At 41.5% G+C, this 20,047-nt stretch overlaps 1 protein-coding gene across 7 annotated transcripts in view; it reads left to right on the top strand.

The window, feature by feature from the left end:
- MAP3K7 (mitogen-activated protein kinase kinase kinase 7) overlaps positions 1-15,541 on the top strand; it is a 52,955-nt gene extending 37,414 nt beyond the window's left edge. For 2 of the 7 annotated variants that reach the window (XM_064169515.1, XM_064169517.1), the window contains 5 exons: positions 1,203-1,270; positions 8,359-8,467; positions 11,516-11,577; positions 12,093-12,208; positions 14,055-15,541. In XM_064169515.1, the coding sequence (XP_064025585.1) occupies positions 1,203-1,270; positions 8,359-8,467; positions 11,516-11,577; positions 12,093-12,208; positions 14,055-14,235 (536 nt within the window). In that variant the 3' untranslated portion in view covers positions 14,236-15,541. Of the gene's footprint in view, positions 1-667; positions 991-1,202; positions 1,271-8,358; positions 8,468-11,515; positions 11,578-12,092; positions 12,209-14,054 lie in introns of those variants that run through there. The other 5 variants (XM_064169520.1, XM_064169521.1, XM_064169516.1 and 2 more) reach the window with 5 other exon arrangements.
- Positions 15,542-20,047: the final 4,506 nt, after the last annotated feature.

The following is a 20,047-nucleotide window of genomic DNA, read 5'->3' on the forward strand; positions in this document are numbered from 1 at the left end:
CTGAAGAATTTCATGTTGCTGTCCTGTGGTAATGTGTTCCTACATGTAAATTTCAAGTATGATACCATTAAATGTATTGATAAACATTAAATAGTCTTACATTTTCGTAGCAACTGTTGCAAATCAAAACACCTGCCAAGATAGGCGGTGGCGCTCTGTGGAAATGATGCTGAATGAGAAGCATCTAAAAGGTTAAGGGAGCGATGCCTGATACAGAGCCTTGAGCGAGCTGGGTTGGCTGCTGCGTGTAGGGTCAGTGGGTGAGGGTCTGCCAAGGCTGCAGGACATGTTTCAGATGCTCCCCTCCAGTAGAAAAGTTACGTAATACAGAGTGAAGAGCAAGAATTTTGAGCATTGTCAGCTGTTACTCAGGACGTTTTGGTGTTTCCTTTTGGACAGCTGACCTGCTCTCAAGAGACAATATAAACAATTGCCCTAATGAAAATCCAGGCAGCCAGGGAGATTCGGTTGCATAATCTCCTTTTATTTGTAAGGAGACTTTGTTTCCTGGAAATGCCTTTGATTGGGTGTCAGTGTTAAAATCTCAACTGTTTTATGTAGCTGTCATTGGTGGATAATTGCTAACAGGTGGAAGGAGAAGAGGAAAAGATTACAGCATCATGCTCAGAAGGTTGGTGGTGAGATGTGATTTAGCTGAACAGTCTCCTTTTCACACTTTTCAGAGCATGAGAATAGGACATAATTTCGTTCATCTGAGGGAGACAGAGGCCAGAAGGAAGCACTTTGGCTTCTTAATTTTCAGGAGAGGAGCAGCATGCAGGCAGAAGTCCTTTCTGTGTTCCTTGAGCACACCAAAGAGCAGCAGGTTAAAGCTGGCAGCCTCTTATCTTCGCGGTCTAGCTTTTAGAAATCCCCATAACGTAACACACTTGAAATAGATGTCGTCATCAGCTCCTGCCCCGAGTACTAAGCCTGAGCAAACACATGTGACAGAAGATGGTGGAGTAGAGTGCAGCAGCGATTCATGTGGTAGGAGTGGTTATTGTATTAGGTTATACTTTTGTTGACAGGCCAGCATGTTTTGAGTTAAAATTCTGCAGCTGTCTCTCTCTCTCCCCCCCCCCTCACTTTCTCTCTGGATTTGTACAAATTCCAAGCTCCTCTGCAACATTCGCACCCTGCTTATTTTGTTCTGAGTAGATTTCACTGGTTTGTTTTTGTTTGGTTTTTTTTTTTCCCAGCAGGAAACGGACAGCAGAGACGCAGATCCATTCAAGATCTCAGTGTTGCTGGAACAGAGTCCAGTCAGGTAATGTTTTTTCTCATCTCTTCTTTAGCTTGCAGTCAAGTCAACACCCAGTCTGTATGGGGAAAAGTGGTCTGGAAATCTTCACCTTTGATGCTTTCATAGAAGTGATGTAGAAGCCTGGCAGATTGTAGTCTCATTTGTATTGCATTTAAATGAGATTCCATGAGGATAATCTATGAATGAGCTGTAGATGAGAAGTGTTTTCTGTATAGTTTGTGCAGCATTTTTATGCACCCACGGTTACCATGTACCACTTAATTTAATTGAGGGCAGGTGTTCTGCAGGAAAGCCTTTTCATCTCTCTGTGAAAAAAAAATACTGTTAATAACTACTCATAATTGTCTGAAGCAGTTCTATACATACATTAGACTCACTTTCAGCATAAAAAGCATGTGCAGCAGTATAGTAAAGGTGTTTATAATCAGTCTCAGAACCCTGATCAGCACTTTACAGTAGTATCTCTTCATTTCTCACAAAAGGTTTATAGGGAGGTACTGTCACAAAGTTGGTTGGGGTTTATCTTTCAAGAAGCCCCTGTCTCAAAGTATTTTACAACAACAGAGCTTCTTGTCTGCTATCATAAGTGCCATGGTAACAGACAGGATGGTGTGCTACTTAAAATTGACAGTAAACTAAGAACATGTTAAATGAGAGAAGCACAGCTAATGCTTCCTACAGGTGGGTTTTATTTTGTGTTTTTAATTGCTTTGCTGCCTTTGTTTTGTAGTAACTCAGAGGCTGTGACTCTGAATTGGCGATTTTGAGGTCTTTACTGTTGTCTGAATGTGGGGGAGTGGAGCTTTAGCATATTCCTCAGGTTGATCAGGTTTCCATATTCAATTTCCATATTAAACAACCTACTGCAATATTCTGAAATAAATGATAATTTGGAGGGGGGGGGCTAGTTTTAATCCTTCTTTAATTCCATGGAGTGTGGTAGCCACTGAAAGCTCATCAATCTTCCAGGTATTATTAGTAGGATTTGCTATGTATATCTATCAGAAATTATCTAAGCAAGTCTAAATACATTTTCATATCTTCAGAAGGGTTTGTTAGAAACAAACAAATCTGTAAAATGTAGTAAAGAAATCGATGAGCCTCTTCAGTTGATTGTAGGATGAAATTGTTCAAGGCTTGGGGGTTAAAAATGAAGTAAGGGTGAATCAGCTATACCAAATTGCCCTGATTGATGCACGTAGTAGCTTTTTTATTTGCTATTTCATATGAATGAATGATTAGTATTTAAAATATATATCATTTCAACATTTAATTCCTATCTTAATGACTATTATAATCTTTCTTTGGAAGCTGTTCTGCTGCTTGTATGGATGCTTTAGCTAAGTTATCCTTGTAACCAGGAGGATACGGGAAAGGTTTTTGTTTCCCTCACTCATTTCTGGTGAGGGTCTATAGAGGCACCAGATTCATGTTTTATTTTCTTGCTTCTGGTAGTGTTCATACTGGAAATCAAAGGGGAAGAATTACAGTTAGCTGCTTCTATCTTACAGCTATTTGGAAATGCTATGATAAAATCTGGAAAACAGAATTTTAACAGGCATGAAAAATGCAGTGTGAAAGAATTTTTTGCACTGTCCATATAAACAATTAAGGAATTTTCATCCCCTTTTTAGTGTAGGAAGAGATAGAAAAGTCTGCTGAAACTAAATTTTGACATACTTGTGCTTGAGTTTCTGAGCTGTTTCTTTGATTTTTAATTAAGAGTTTACAGTTATGGGAGGCAATGAAGAAAGCAGGCACGATATAATGATGGCTGGAGGCTTAAGATTGCTGTGTATGGGATTATGTAACTTTGGACCTCACTGCCTTGAATTTTTATGACAAATCTTGAGCTGCTATCCATATAAGCAATCTCCTAGCCAAAGCAGAGCAAAACCATCTGTGACTAGCATAGCTCTGGTCAGTTTATCCTATCTCCCCATATGCACTGTACCATATATAGGTTATCCTTTCTAATGTGAAAATCCCCTTCCCCCTCCCTCCCTTCATTGCAAACATCCTTCTTCCCTGCATTCCATTCTCCTTTACACCCACCCTGTGGCACAGACTAGATAGGGCTGGGGGATGGGTTGGACTGGATGATCTTGGAGGTCTCTTCCAACCTGGTTGATTCTATGATTCTATTCTGTGATTCTTCCCCAAGCTGCCATGGCACTGCATGCCTCTGCTCCTACATCCAGTGTTTGGGAGCTCCAATCCCACTCTAAACTGAAGGAATGCCACAGTGCCACCTTTTTATCACTGTTTTTGAAACTGTTTGACATACTAAAGCTGATCAGAAATCTTTGTCTTAAATATGGTTTTCCTGCACAGATGAGCAGAAAATTGTTCCTTTTTTTTTTATCAGGAAGTTTTTTTTCCAATTCAGAAAATAGCTTTGGTTAAGGTGGATGAAAACACCAGACTTCATAATCATAAATATACCAACATTTGGTGGGTGTACCTGAAAGGTAGACCTGAGGCTCTTGTCTCCTTGCTGTTCTGTTTTGATCTGACCTACTTGTGTGTTTTTATGGTTGTAGATTTACTTTATTTCTGTTTACTCTTCAAATAATATTTTATGTAGTTTATAGGTTTATTGTTGTCATGTTGTTGAGACACTTAAGGCCTTTTTGCAGTTGTTACTGGTGTTACCTACAGCAGAGGGTAACAGTGCTTTGCAAGTGGTTTTACTGTTCAACTGACCCTTTTGAGTCAACAGTTTGGGGAAATATGCTAAGCCAAAGCTTTTCCATGACTGGATTAGCTGTTGGAATGGTTCAATATTGAGAATGGGTTTTAAATCCAGTCTTTCACAGATTTCTCTAGTACTCAGTGACCTTAGGCTGGACTTTACTCCAAGTAACATGAGGTAAACTGACACAACCCTCTCTGTGCAGTCAAATGCTGCATTTTTATTTGTTTCCAGCCATGTACCATGATGCTGGATTAACTTTCCCACATAATTTCTTTATTTGCAATGAAAAAAAATTCCTTCTGCCTTTCCATTTCCCTGTACATGTACATTCCCTGTGTACATTCATGGACTTGATGGGTCCGGAGGAGGGCCACAAAAATGCTCAGGGGTTGTGGCACCTCTGCTACAAAGACAGGCTGAGGGAGCTGGGAGTGTTCATCCTGGAGAAGAGGAGGCTCCATGGAGACCTGCCAGTACCTGAATGGGGATACAAGAAGGCTGCAGACAGACTGTTTGCAAAGGCTTGCAGTGACAGAATGATGGCAGCGGCTTCAAACTAGAGCAGAGCAGATTTAGATTTTATGTTAGGAGCAGCTTCTTCACTATGAGGGTGGTGGAACATGGCAACAGGTTGCTCAAGGAGGTGACTGTGGCCTCATCCCTGGAGATATTCAGAGTGAGACTCAACAGTGCTCTGAGCAACCTGGTCTAGTTGAGGATATCCCAGCTGACTGCAGAAGGGGTTGGACTAGCTGACCTTTGGAGGTCTTTTCCAACCCAGATCATTCTGTGATTGTAAAACATTGTGTTGTGTGGTCTGCCCAATGCTACTGCTCTTGCCTACATGCCTTCTCAGCACAGAAACAGATGTGCTGACTCTGAACTGCAGTCACCACGACTTCTGTGGGCCTCAAGAAACACAAGAAAACCTTATACTGGACAGAGTCTTAACACATTTGATCTTTTATTCAGATTCTGAGAAACGTGTTTGGCATAATCCCTACAGAACTCTAGTCTGCAGTCAGATGCCTAGGAAGGTATCCATGTCTTTGCCTGTGTATGTTTCATGCAGATGGTTGTTTTGGTACATCACTCTTCACAAAGCTATTGTAATAGCAAAGCTACCTCTTTTAAACCTTTGAGTTTTGGGTAGTACCTGTTGCTGGGCCTTCATGGCATTCTGATTACATTAAAATAAGATTGTATGTGTCCACATGCATGCAAAGCAAGTGTAATAATGTAGGTGAATCATTCTGCCCATGAGATTGTGAATTTGGTCACAGGTACCACTTCTTTTTCTTCCACTTTCACAGAGAGAGAAAATCTCTAGATGAGGCAAGGCTAGTAAAGATTATTTCTTTAAACTGTGTTTTTGTTTGAATTAAACTTGAGTTGGGGATCATTCATAGAATCTTAGAACCAACCAGGTTGGAAGAGACCTCCAAGCTCATCCAGTCCAACCTAGCACCCAGCCCTGGCCAATCAACCAGACCCTGGCACTAAGTGCCTCGTCCAGGCTTTGCTTGAACACCTCCAGGCATTCCTCAGAGCATGCCAGCTTCTCAAGGCTTCAAGTCATTGAAAGATGGAAGCTAAGAGGCTAATAGTGCATGTGGGTTTGGCCACTCAGCAGATACAGTTTGAGAGTAACATGGTAAGAGTTCTTTGGGATACCTGGTTTTGATCAGGCATTGGAATGGACCGCCCAGGGAACTGGTGGAGTCATCAAACCTGGATGTGTTTAAAGGTCATTTGGATGTGGTGCTTGGGGATATTGTTTAGGGTGCACCTTGTAGAATAGGGTTCTGGGTTGGACTTGGTGATCCTGAGGGGCTTTTCCAACCTGAATGTTTCTGTGATTGTGTGTGAAGCAAGGATGAAAGAGAAGCAGAAGCTGTTGCAGAGCAGTCGCTGTCAGAGGGCAGGCATCAAGGAAGCCTAAAGCATCTCACAACACATGCTCAAACACTACAGTCAAACCTGTTCGGTTTTGGGAACTTCCCTTGGACTTTACACTGTTTGTATATACACTTCAAATACAAATAACCAGTTTCTATCTTGAGTAATTTTTGATGAAATAGTGTTATAAAGGAAATGAGTCTTTCCCTGTTGGTGGATCAAAACAGTCTGGTACAGCAAGCAGTGTAGTACAGCACTGAGAACTTACATTAACTGGAATGCTTTTCAGGTGCCTTTGTTGTGAGCTGTAGATAGTTGACAAATCTCTTAGCTTCCATGACTTGCACATTGTTTGAAGTGCTTGTTCTGTCTTTTGGCCTTTCACATAAGCAGACTGTTTAGGAGTAGTATCTAAGGACAATGACAAAAACCACTAAGCCGAACAATTCAAACCTTACTTAATATCAACAAAGACTCCCAACACAAAAGATTTTTCAAAATGTCTGGTGCCATCACCATGATAATATCATCTGTTGGATTATCTCTGCAACAGTTTATTGCCCCATTTCTGGCTACTCACATACAGTCACAGAATGGTCTGGGTTGGAAGAGGCCTCCGAAGGTCGTCTAATCCAACCCCTTCTGCAGTAAGCAGGAGCATCTTCAACTAGATCAGGCTGCCCAGAGCCCTGTTAAGCCTCACATAAAACACTTAATGGGTAATAAAAATTAGAGGAGAAGCATAATGCAGTTGCAGTAAAAGGTAATTCAGTATGCAGAATCTTGTTATTTTTTGTTTTTACTTGACTGAAATCCTGGCTTTTAAAAATTAAATTGCTGTAAGGTGGTTGGAAATCACAGCCATGAAGAAATACAGTGTCCAAGTAATGTGTATTTGAGTGCTTTTGAAAGATTAATTATTTAATGATAAGTGCACCATAGTGTAAATAGTTGTATTTTAATAGCATCTTTTCTTTCTACTTTATTTTTTTCTTGCAATGCTTGCTGAGGTTTATAGTCTTAAGTCCTCTACTGTGTTAATCTTGTCATTGAGGTGAGGGCATGTATGATCTTGGAGGTCTCTTCCAACCTGCTTGATTCTGTGATTCTATGAAATAACGATGGGACTAAGGGGAGTGCATCCAAGCTAGAGCAGGAGGGATTTAGGTTAGGCATTAGGAAGAGGTTCTTCACCATGAAGGTGGTGAGACACTGGAACAGGTTGCTCAGGGAGGTGGTGGAAGCCTCATCCCTGGATGTTTTTAAGGCCAGGCTGGATGTGACTCTGGGCAACTTGTTCTAGTGTGAAGTGTCCCTGCCCATGGCAGGGCAACCTCCCTATAGCAGGGAGACTGAAACCGTGTGATCCTTGAGGTCACTTCCAGCAGTTCTGTGCTTCTGTGAAATACAAGAATATACATTGTGAAGAATAATTCTGACAAAAAGCTCAGGGCAGTAATGAAGTCTGTGTTACATTTTTGTGCTTTGGTAAAGAAAAGGGTTGGAGGCCTCAAACTGTATGTAAATGAACTTCCCACTGAATTTTGTTTCAGTTCTTAATTTACTTTGTGAGAGTAAATGTGTTAATTTTCTAGTTGCTTTGCTTTAATTGATCCTTTTTGATGCAACACTTCTTTTCATGTTTTCTGAAGATGGATCTCCCAATCTCATGAGTTTACACAAGAGTTGTGAGATAACTGTAGGTCAGTATACCTCGGCCTAGGACAGTGACCAGGCTGCATTCCTTTAGTTGAATGTAGCTCTGTTACAGAATCATAGAACTGTCAGGGTTGGAAGAGACCTCAAGGATCATCTAGTTCAAAGCCCCATGCCATGGGCAAGGACACCTCAAGCTAGATCAGGTTGCTCAAAGATGCATCCAGCCTGGCATTAATGACTTCCAGGGATGGGGCTTCCACCACCTCCCTGGGCAACCTGTGCCAGGGTCTCACCACCCTCATGGTGAAGAACTTCTTCCTGACATCCAATCTGAATCTACCCATTTCAAGTTTTGCTCCATTCCCCCTAGTCCTAATCACGACCCAACATCCTCAAAACTCCCTCACCAGCATTCTCGTAGACCCCCTTCAGATACTGGAAGGCCACTCATTGACTAACCATTGGAAACAAGCTTTATTTCTTCTTTAAGTTGTGGAGCTGCTAGGTTTGACTGGGTACTGGTGTGAATCTGGCTAGGTACAGTGTCACACTTTTCTCTAAAGGTCTTGAGCACACTGTTCAGGGCTTTCTTTGTTTTGCTGATGAGCCAAATGAGAGCTACTTCTTTGTACGTGACAGAGAAGGAGTAGAAATGGGGATGAAATTATCCCCTGCAACACCTGTAGAGTTTATCAAACTATAGGTAGAGCTTTGAGGCTAAAAGCTTGAAGAGGAGAGGTTTTGGGAGGATTACAAGCTCAGATTTCATCACATATCTTTTTAATAATGTATTTTGAAATGAACTTTTCCTGTTACTATGTTTTTATTATTTCAGGAGAGTAGAAACAGCAGTAGATCATCTAGTCCTAGTGTGAGAATGATCACTACCTCGGGACCAACCTCTGAAAAGCCAACTCGTAATCCATGGACACCTGATGATGCAGGTAATCTTTTGTTCATTAGGTCACTGTCCTTATAAGAAAACCCAAACATTTGGTTATGGTGTCAGATGTATGCCTAGACATTAACAAAATGAAGCAGTGAGTCAGTCCTTTTTAGTTCTGTTTAAATAAAGTCATTATATTGCTTTCCTTTGCACATTGGATTTAAGAACTGTTTCTAGATACATTATGCTGTTACATAAACCTGCAAGCATTTTACTTGCAAGAAATTACTGTACACATGCAATGTTAATAGCATTTAGTGCAGATCTTCAAGCACCAGTTTTTAGCTGTGGTGTAGTTTGAGGGTATTAAGAAAACAGACATCTTACAGTGTTTTAGTCTTGAGCATTTGTGTTATGAGTGCACTGTTAAAGCTTTCATTGCTCTGACTTCTGGAATCAGATGCTAGATAGGTGAATATCAGCTGGAACACATCAGTCCTGGTTTTTATCTACTGTAATGTTGCTTGTTGTGCAGTATCCACATGTGCACACAGGCTTACTCTTTTTTAAATGCTTCTACTGTGGCATCACTGTTCTTCTGTTGTGCAACAGGATTAAGAACTAACATAATAGCATAGCTTAATTCAATTTTATAAGTTGTGTTCCACTCCATTCTGAAAAGAATCAGTACTGGACTGCATGAAAACAATGGATGCCTACCAATTCCTCTTTAGACTACAAATAAGAAGTACCCTTTTGTTGCTAAACTAATACATGTTTAATCTTAAGCCTCAAGATGGTACCTCACAGTGCCTCAAATTCCAAAATCTTTTGCTTGTGGTCCATTTCATCTTTGGCTGATAAGGCTCTCATCCCTGTCCTGTAACCAGCTGCAAAATGGAAACTCACCTGTGGACTGACTCTTGCCCAAGCTTATTTATACACAGATCTCTCTGTGTGTGTGTGCACGTTTGTATTTTAACAAATATAAGGTGACCCAGTATGTAAGATGGAGGTGGAGGGGGTTGCCCTTTTGTTTTTCAAGTGGGAATGGCCAACATACTCTTGTATTTTGCTTTTGTACTTTCTTCCTTCTGTTCCTTGTCACGTTGCCTGATTGCACTCTATGCCTTGTCACTCTCAATTTCCTAAAACCATTGCCCACTCCCAGAGACCTCCCTGGTCTTTTTGTGTGGCATGGGTCCTGAGTTGAATCACAGAATGTTAGAGGCTGGAAGGGACTTCAGAAGATCATCTAGTCAACCCCCATTTGCTTTAGGCAGTGAGCACTTAAGGGAATCACTTCCTCAAACAGAAGCAAGTGGACAAGAAGCAATGGGTGTAAGTTGCAGCAAAAGAGGTTCCACCTCAACATAAAGGGGAACTTCTTTACTGTAAGGGTCACAGAGCACTGGCACAGGCTCCCCAGAGAGGTTTTGGGGTCTCCTTCTCTGGAGCCTTTCAAGGCCTGTCTGGATGTGTTCTTCTGTGATCTGTGTTAGATAGGATTGTCCTGCTCTGGCAAGGGGGTTGGACTCAATGATTTCCTTGGGTGCCTTCCATCCCCTAACATCCTGTGAAGCCTAGTTCATTGGCAACTGAAAGTTGCTAGTCGTGGTGCGAAGGCAGTTTGTCCCAAGTCTTTGGCCTTAAATGCAGCACAGCACTAGAGCTAAAACCCAGGTCCATTTTCTGCCCCACAGAAATCCTTTACCTTACATTCAGGTAAATACAGGATGTACCACCTGTGTATTTTTTCTTGTTAGGTTTATGCACTCCATGAACAATAAATTATTTGCTTTTCTAAAGAGAGAACTCATTTTAGATTTCTGTAAAAGAGAGTACACATTTTTAGGTTCATGAAGCAAAATGATGAAATGAAGATGCAGCCAAATCTGGTCAGTCACAGGAGTTCTCTAACACAGTGCTGACATGCTCAGGAATGCCATCTGAAGAATTTTGCATGTGTTGATGCATTTAAAACATTGCAGTAATTCCTTTGTTGTAGCAATATTTCATACATGGCAACAATCTAACATAGGGAAGGACTTTCTTCTGTTGTTCTAGTTTAAGATACTGTGGTGATTAGTTCTCTGGTTTTAGGGTTGGGGTTTTTTTCTTGCTTTTTTACCACCTCCCCTTTTCCTGGCAAGCAGATCCTGAACCACTTTTTCTCCATTCCCACTCTCTTATTTCTATTTCCTTTTGAAGCTGCTCTTGGAGATAGCATAGTCTTTGAGAGCAACACTTTAGTTTCTCTACCACAACTACTCTGTGGCAGTGCTTTTGGGGTATGGGCAAGCAGCCCCTTTTTTTACCCCACCTACCCTCCTCCATGTAATCCTCTAGTAGCAATGATACAGCTATAAAATCAGTAGTTTCTCCATGTGTCTTTACCCCTGTGTCTCTTAACAGTAACCTTGTGATCCCCAGACTGTGGGCTACCAAAAGACAGGATCTGTAAGAATTCAGAAACATGTTAAATCTGAAATGAAAGCACTAGAAAAATGCAGAGTAAGAAGAGGGCAGCCAGGCCCAGGATTTAGATTGATTATCAGGTTCCTTGCTACCCATAAAGTATCTCTACAGAGCAGAGAAGATGTCCTAGATGCTGTGAGGAAAATACTTACAGACCTCACTGGGAGCAGGTTTCAAAACTGAGCAGGAGGCTATACTTATTTTATTTTGGCAGAGATTGTTTGCACAGCTTCTAATTTTAAAATCATTAGATGCATGGGTGGGGGCTGCCTGAGCCTTCATAAACAAGAGTAAAATGGCAGGGTTTTTTTTAATCAAGAAGGTGATTGCAAGCTGAAAACAAAAGTAGCATTTGGAAAAACCTTTCTGTTGCCACATGGCTTCTAAAAGTGTAGCTGCTAACCCTAATTCATATTTCTTCTTGGTGGGATAGACCAGACTTTGCAAGTTCTTACCTTTAGCAGAAAGGCAAAGTGCTGCATCTGCCTTGGAATTGGAACACTGCTATTTCCATTTGCCTTTCCACATTCAGATTAATATTGTGAAATGATTTACAGTTCTTGGGTCTGTCCTGTAAGAATAGAATTAACTCTGAAAATACATTAACGTTTTCTTGCTATTGTTACAGAGACCAATGGGTCAGATAACTCTATCCCAATGGCCTATCTAACACTAGATCATCAGTTACAGGTAAAAAAAAATATGCTTTATTAGCTTATTTAATTCTGGAGTGTGAATTTGGGGCTGCAGAATATAGTGTCACATATTTACCTGCGTTTATATTCTCTCATAACTTTTGACCAAGGCTAAAAAAATACATTATGTAATGTGAAACTGGCTGAGTCGGATTTGATCAGGCTGTTAAAAACAAACCCTGGGAAACACGATCCCTAAAAACAAGCAGAGTGTGTAAGCAGAGTTTGACTGTCAAAGGCATAGATTATTTACTTGAGCATTACTGAATTAAATTGTTGTATACACTTTATTTGTTGGGTTTGGGATTGAATACTGCTTCTGGGGTTTGTGAGAGGTTTGATGTTTCAGTCAACTTTGACATCAGTGCAGTAAGATTTTTCCAGGGCACTTATTTTTAAAGAGCTTACTGGTTTTTAAAAGATGTTATAAATACACTGCAGGGACATTCTAACAGACTATAGACCAAGATATCAGTTCATTAGTTTTTAACATGTCTGATTTATTTTCAGCCTCTAGCACCATGCCCAAACTCCAAAGAATCTATGGCTGTGTTTGAACAGCACTGCAAAATGGCACAAGAATATATGAAAGTTCAGACAGAAATTGCATTGCTGTTGCAGAGGAAGTAAGTGGAAATGTGTATAACTTTTTCTTTCTTCTGTGGCTATTATTTCTGGTCTAAGGAAGTAACATTTCATAAGGCATAATTATTTTCTAGCCTTATTCTGAGAAATACTGAGCTGCTCCATACAGGTGAGACATCTAGAGCAGATAATTGAAAGTTTTAATCAATATCAAGAGTCTTCTTCTGGGCAAGTCCTACTTCAAAGTGTGGCACATCTGTGTATGTAACGTAATAGTAATGTTTGTATCACCTGAAATGAAAGTTGATGAACTTTGGAATTTTATTTCCAATTATGTTCTGTAAAAGATATTTAGTTGTAATTTGTAGGTAGTCACTTGGATAATAGATTATAGAATTTTGAAGTTGGCTTTTACCTTGGATCTAGCTTTTGCCAATCATTACTTTTACAACAGTATCACCAACACCCATCTTGTGGTTTTCTGTCAAGAGTTTAGGACTTAAAAGTTATTTTGTACCTCCCTATCCTTCTGGAATGGAAATAAATTCTCACACACTGTGTGCACACAGTAAGCAAAGCAACTGCAGGTATTGTTGAATTAGGGCCAGAGTTATTGCTGACTCAGAACTTGAGTTTGCAATACACTCTGATGTATTTTGCCTCTTGTAGTTTCTGTTCCCTGATGCTGGGTAGAATTCTGAGAGGTCATATGTACCCCCATGCTAGACCAAGTAAGCAGCTTGTCACCTGGCCACCATTGCCTGAGCCACTCAGACAAGCAGCTGATAATGAGGCACTTGCCTTGGCAGGCAAGCTAATTAGAAGAGTGTGTGTAAACCTCTTGTAGATCAGAAGTAGGATGCAGACTGGAGAAAAATGCTGCTGTGAGATTGACCTCCTATCATCTATTTGCTTTTGGTTTAACATCCTGAATGCAAATTTTTTTTGTGAGGAGATGCAGAAGCTAGCATAAAGATCTGGATTTTAATTTTATTTCTGTTGTTCCTAGGGGCAAATAAATTACACAATTTTCTGTGCCAAAACTGTTACATCTGTACCTTTAGATTCCTACTTTTAGCTTCTTCTCAGGGAAGTCTGATTACCCATTTCACCCAAACTGTTTTTTCTTAGTCAAAGCATAATGGCCCATAGATGTTAAAATACAGTGCTGTGGTTGATGAATTCAATTCTGGTTAAGGTTTAACCTCTTTAGAATGATTAAGTTTTCTTTAACTGTAATTAAAAACCATATGGCAACAATGAACATGAACTTTCTCCTCTACTGTTTTGTTGCTAGAATGCTGCTGGCAGCTTGCCTTCTTGTCACCTCATAAACAAATAGTAAAGCAAACTGCCACATGAGTTTTGCAGGATAATTTATAGCAAGTTTATCAGTGTGTGTGTTCTGCGAAAATGGTTGCTGGAAAACAGAGTTTGAATGCTTATGGCACACATTAAGTGAAATGACAGTCACAAAAATCATAGAATCGTAGAATGGGCTGGGCTGGAGGGCACCTGCAAAGGTCATCCTGTTCAGTCCCCTCTGCGATAAGCAAGGCTATGGATTCTTCTACTGGTTTAAGTTCAAGCCCAAGTAGAAAACAGCACTTCACTAGAAAATTACCAAAGTTGTTGCACTTTTTGTCAACTGTTTAAATGTAGATTTGATTTGGAAGAGCATTTTTCCCTAGACCTCACTAAATAGCAGGAACTTTTTTTCTCCTCTCTCTCTCCTCTCCTCTCTCTCCCCTCTCCTTTCTCTTCACAAGATACCATCAGCCATGAGTTCAGACTGATAACAAACAGTGATTTGAAGCATGTCAAGTCATTTACAGACAAATAGATTACAAATGACAATTACTTTTTCTCTCGTTGTTGTTATTTTAGACAAGAGCTAATAGCAGAACTGGACCAGGATGAAAAAGACCAGCAAAACACATCCCGTCTGGTACAAGAACATAAAAAGCTGTTAGATGAAAACAAAAGTCTCTCAACTTACTACCAGCAATGCAAAAAACAATTAGAGGTCATCAGAAATCAGCAACAGAAACGACCAGGCACATCATGATTTCCTGGGACCTTTGAAATTAAAAATATGCACAGAAAAGACTGATTATTTTTTTTATTGTTACTACTATCCCTTATTATGACAGCTCCTGAGTGTTAGCTTCTTGGTGTGATCTGTATTTGTCTGCTACACTTAACATCGTTCAGTTTTCTTTTTTCCTATGGTGGACATCCAGTTCAACAGGTTAATCAGAGAAGGTGAGAAAACAGTGACTTGAATTAACCAACAGCCCTCAGTGTAAAGCAAGCCCAGAGGCTGTGTGCATGCTCCTTGTGTGAAGGCTAGCCTAACACGTGTTCAAACAGCTGCTAAGTTGTAAGATCTCGGGATGAGTTTTTGCTATTACCTCCATGAGAGCAAAACAAAAACTTTCCTGTTTTAAGAATGATTTCGTTCCAGTGTCTCATCTCAAACTATGAATATGATGATTATTTTTCAGGACTTAAACATGCACCAAGATGCAGAGGTGATGCTGGCTGACCAGAGCAGTTCATGATGCATTAGGGATGCCTTTTACCTGTAGACAGAGTGTATTTTTCCCACATGCAAAATGGTATGCAAACTGATGCCAGCATCCTTGGTTCTGTGCTTGATACCCCTGCATTTTGACTAATATGTTTCTTGTAACCTTGCATTCATAAAATATTTGAAGTAAAAAGCTGTATTTTCTTTCTTGGGGGGGGGGGGGAATGACATCCAGTTTCCTGCAAAAGGTATGGTGGTGATTCACTGGGTGAGGTTGATCCCTTCCATAAAAGAGAGGAAGAATCAAAAACGTGTGAAAGTGTGTTTGAAACCTCTGAAGCTTTTGTCTCTCTAGCATCTTTGGAAGGAACTTTAAATACTTGCTCCCTTTATATCACTTCTTAGGTTAATTTTTTTTCCTTACAATTTATTTGCTGAAAAGCATTTGCCATAAGTATGACTAAGTTTGGTTTAGATTGGGAGAGAAAGATTTGGGAAAACGAATTTACTTGAAATAGAAAATTAAGTCATGGAGCCAAGTATGCAAATAGCAGAAACTATTAAGAAAATTTGGGAAATGGCTCAGATCTCCATCAGGAATCTCAGTAATTCCACTCACTCAAACACAGTTCAGAGGAAGGCCATCACAGAATGGCTGCTCTCTTGGTGGCTGAAGTGTGGCACTTAATGAACTCAAGCTGAATATGTAATGATTGGAGTCGTTACCATTCTTACACGGGGGAAAATAACTACTTGTTTACATTGTTGATTGTGAATTAACTTTTAACTGGTACAAAAATGAGGCATTTCTAAATATAACAAGAAGTTATTCTTGACATAAGCTTTTGGTGTACTCATTTGTGGGCAGGGTTTTAATAGAACATTATTTTGTGGAAGGAAAACAAAGCATTAAAGTTTTGCTGCTGAGCCCTCAAAATAGAAGAGAAATCATCTGAAATTTGCTGTACTCTTTTATAGAGTCATAGAAGCAGTCAGACCACAGGATCTTCTAGTTCAAAACGCCCTGCCATGGGCAGGGACACCCTACCCTAGATCAGGCTGCCCACAGCCTCATCCAGCCTGGTCTTAAACACCTCCAGGGATGGGGCCTCAACCACCTCCCTGGGCAATCCATTCCAGGCTCTCACCACTCTCATGCTCAACAACTTCCTCCTCACGTCCACTCTGAATCTGCCCACCTCCAGCTTTGCTCCATTCCCCCTACTCCTGTCACTCCACAATATACTAAAAAGTCCCTCCCCAGCTTTTTTGTAGGCCCCCTTTAGATACTGGAAGGCCACAATAAGGTCACCTTGGAGCCTCTTTTCTCCAGACTAAACAGCCCCAACTCTTTCAGTCTGTCCTCATAGGAGAGATGAATCATCAAATTAATAATTACTCATAAGAGCCCATGAACAGAACTGAAAAACACTAAGGACAAAAACTTTCCACTCTTTTCCTCTTTCTGCCTACCTAATAAAAAGCATTAATGCTACTGTGCTTATCTGTGAGCAGCAAAGGTGACAGTTTACAGAACAGTGTCATCCTGTCTGTAAAATAAAATCTATTTGTGGCAAGCCTTTGGGAGTTAAAATCCCTTCCCTCGTTTTATTTAAATAAATGAAAGGTTACCATTCCCAAAACCTTAGCAGATAATTTGATTAGTTAGCTGAAACTGACACTGGGATCAGCTTAAGGGCACACATATTTATAGCAAAATGTAATTGGCAGGGAAAATAACTGTAGTATTAGGAATAGCACGAGTTATCCAGAGCATTGCCATTCACATACATCTGTCCATCTACCAAAATGGGCATGCTCGGTGCTCAGCAGCTTCCTCAGCATATGCTGAAGCCCAAAGCAAAACAGCATAAATCCTAATGCTCAGCTTCAGGTACACAGCTGATAATTTACATACACAATTTCCCAGGACAGTTTTTACAGGTTGCCTTGTCATGAAAGAGATGCACTAAAAAGGGAAATCAGCAATGGATATGAAAAGTCACTTGGTGCCAACTTGGGGTAACGAAAGTGAATGCAATGCTCACTTAATGGTACGTGATAAAAGTCTGTTCTGACAGTTGCTGATGGCTTTTCAGGGTTTACATTACTTAGGGTCTCAAACTGTAAAGCACTGTGCTGCCATGCACTGCTGCACTCAGCTCCATTCAGTAGTTAGGATATATTCAGTAGTATAGGATATATATATATAGGCTGGGTGTCAGGAGGAAGTTCTTGGCAGAGAGAGTGATTTGCCATTGGAATGGGCTGCCCAGGGAGGTGGTGGAGTCACCATCTCTGGAGGTGTTGAAGAAAAGCCTGGATGAGGCACTTAGTGCCATGGTCTGTTTGATTGGCCAGGGCTGGGTGCTAGGTTGGCCTGGATGATCTTGGAGGTCTCTTCCAACCTGGCTGATTCTATGATTGTAATTTTCAATGGGAATTTAGAGTTCAACCTTTAACCTTCAAATTGCCTCTATCTTAACTCCACCAAAATATTTTCCCAGGTTTCTCAATGTTGTGTGGCAAAATCTATGTATCATTAAAGCAACCCCAAACCTGTAAGGGTAGCATATAGTGGTTTGGGCTCAGAAGAGTTTAACAACTTCATTTTCAGTGTCCTAGCCAGTCAACTAGACCATGGCACTAAGTGCCTCAGCCAGGCTTTGCTTCAACACCTCCAGGGATGGTGACTCCACCACCTCCCTGGGCAGAAGAGATACCAAGGTAAAATCATATAAAAATATATATAAAATATATATAATAGAATCATTAAATATATATCACAATCATGATAATATACATATATACGTATAGGACATAGATAGATATCCTATATATATAAATAAATATTTTTATATATTATAGTATTTATATATATATATATAAAAAAAATCATAGGATGGTTTAGGTTGGAAGGGACCTCAAAGATCATCCCCTTCCAACACCCCCCCTCACCACAGGCAGGGACACCTCCCACTAAAACAGGTCACAAAGATGCTCAGAGGGCTGGAACACCTCTGGTATGGAACACCTCTGCTATGAGGACAGGCTACAAGAGTTGGGACTCTTCAGCCTGCAGAAGAGGAAGCTTTGAGGAGACCTTAGAGTTAGCCTTGAAGTATCTGAAGGAGGCCTGCGGAAGGGCTGAGGAGAGGCTGTTTACAAAGGCTTGTGGTGACAGGACGAGGAGTATTGAGTTTAAACTGGCAGAGGGGAGATGTAAACTCCATGTTAGGACAAAGTTCTGTACAGTGAGGGTGGTGAGACACTGGCACAGGCATATAATATATGAATAGTGTCTATATCTATATCTATATTCAGGCTCAGTCCTGGCCTACCCCCTGCCAGGCGAGGCCTCAAGACAGGCCTCAGTCAGCAGGCCTCAAGCAGCCGAGCCTCTCCCTCACAGACGGAAGGGCTAACAGCTGCCGCGCACGCGTGCAGAGGAGGAGGCAGAAAGAGAGCTGGTTGTGAACTCTCCTTAGAGAGGCAGAGGCAGGATTATGTGATGGGTTGGACTGGATGATCTTGCAGGTATCTTCCATGCTGGTTGATTCTGTGAGTCTATTCTGGAGGCGTTCAGGAGGGGACTGGATGGGGCACTCGGTGCCATGGTCTGGTTGACTGGCTGGGGCTGGGGGATAGGTTGGACTGGATGAGCTTGGAGGCCTCTTCCAACCTGGTTGATTCTATGGTTCTAACTCCTGTGTCCACCCTCTGGGGAACATCCAGCCCCACTGGGTGCTCTCTGTCTTCTGGAGGAATTTGTGGTAGGACACTTAAGTCCTCAACCTGTAACAGATTGCCACAGACATGTAGTAATGCCCCAGTGCCTGCCAGGGCATCCTGGGTGCCTGATGGATTCCCACATGGAGTAGGGGATGGATCCACCACGTAGTTGTTTCCACTGCTGCAAGAAAACACTTCTCTGATTAGCTCTTCCCTCCCTGTGTGCAGAGGTAAGGTGCAGGATACATAGTCCCACTCCTAACGGAGTGTCAAGATACGTTAAGAATGCCACAGCTTTCATTGGGGAAGTCTGAAAAAGGATCCCTGGAACTTCTGTTCATAAAGGATTTTAGTGCTTGAGAGTTTCCACTGCCCCTCAACTGTCTCCTTGCCCATGGAGAACACAGAATTGTGCTCCAGCTCTGTTTCAAGTGGCTTTGAACAACTCGGCCACCTTAGGTGCTCTGCTCAAAACTGAAGGAAAGTTTTGGAGGGAAAAAGGCAAAAAAAAATAACAGGATGCAGCACATTCAGCCCTCAAAATAGAGATTTCCCTCTGGTGAACTGTTTGAAGAGGGGGATGTTACGAAAGTGAGCCTGTGCACGTGTTTGCACGTACATGTGCACACTGTTAGGTGTGTGAGCCTGGAGAGCTGCGTATCACAGGCCCACAGGATATTAGAGGTTGGAAGGGACCCAAGGAGATCATCGAGTCCAGACCCCTGCCAGAGCAGGACCACACAATCTAGCACAGGTCACACAGGAACACATCCAGACAGGCCTTGAAAGGCTCCAGAGAAGGAGACTCCACAACCTCTCTGGGCAGCCTCTGCCAGTGCTCTGGGACCCTTACAGTAAAGAAGTTCCCCTTGTGTTGAAATGGAGCCTCCTGTGCTGCAGCTTGCACCTATTGCTTCTTGCCCTATCCCAGGGAGCAAGTGAGCAGAGCCTGTTCCCCACTCCTGAACCCCAGCCCTCAGGTGCTTATAAACATTTATTAAATCCCCTCTAAGTCTTCTCCAGACTAAGCAGCCCCAGGTCCCTCAGCCTCTCCTCATAAGCCATGCCTTCAGTCCCACAACCATCCTTGTAGCTCTCCACTGGACCCCCTCCAGCAGATCCCTGTCCCTCTTAAACTGGGGAGCCCAAAACTGAAGGCAGTGTTCATATGAGGTCTCAGCAGGGCAGAGGAGAGGGGAAGGAAAACCTCCATTGATCTGCTGGCCACACTCTTCTTAATACACCTCAAGATCCCATTGGCCTAGGCCATCAGGGCACATTGCTGTGCCATAGTTAACTTATTATCCACCAGGACTCCCAAGTCCCTCTCCACAGGGCTGCTCTCCAGCAGATCACCTCCCATATAGCAAATCAAAACCAATATAATATATATATTTTTTATAATTATGTAATATATAATCCTTTTTATTGCCAAAATCTAAGCCTTCTGTAATTTACTTTAATATTGTCAGTAGGTGGAGGGGGACTTTAGGAGTTCTGTACAGACATTTATCTAGAGATGTGGTGTGTGTGTATGTGAGAGCATCCGTTATTATTTTGTGCTTGTCTAACCCTGCTCTGCCTCTTGCAGGGATAATTCAGCTCTCTTGCCACA

This window comes from Pogoniulus pusillus, chromosome 31 (assembly GCF_015220805.1).
Source record: "Pogoniulus pusillus isolate bPogPus1 chromosome 31, bPogPus1.pri, whole genome shotgun sequence".
Taxonomy (NCBI): domain Eukaryota; kingdom Metazoa; phylum Chordata; class Aves; order Piciformes; family Lybiidae; genus Pogoniulus; species Pogoniulus pusillus.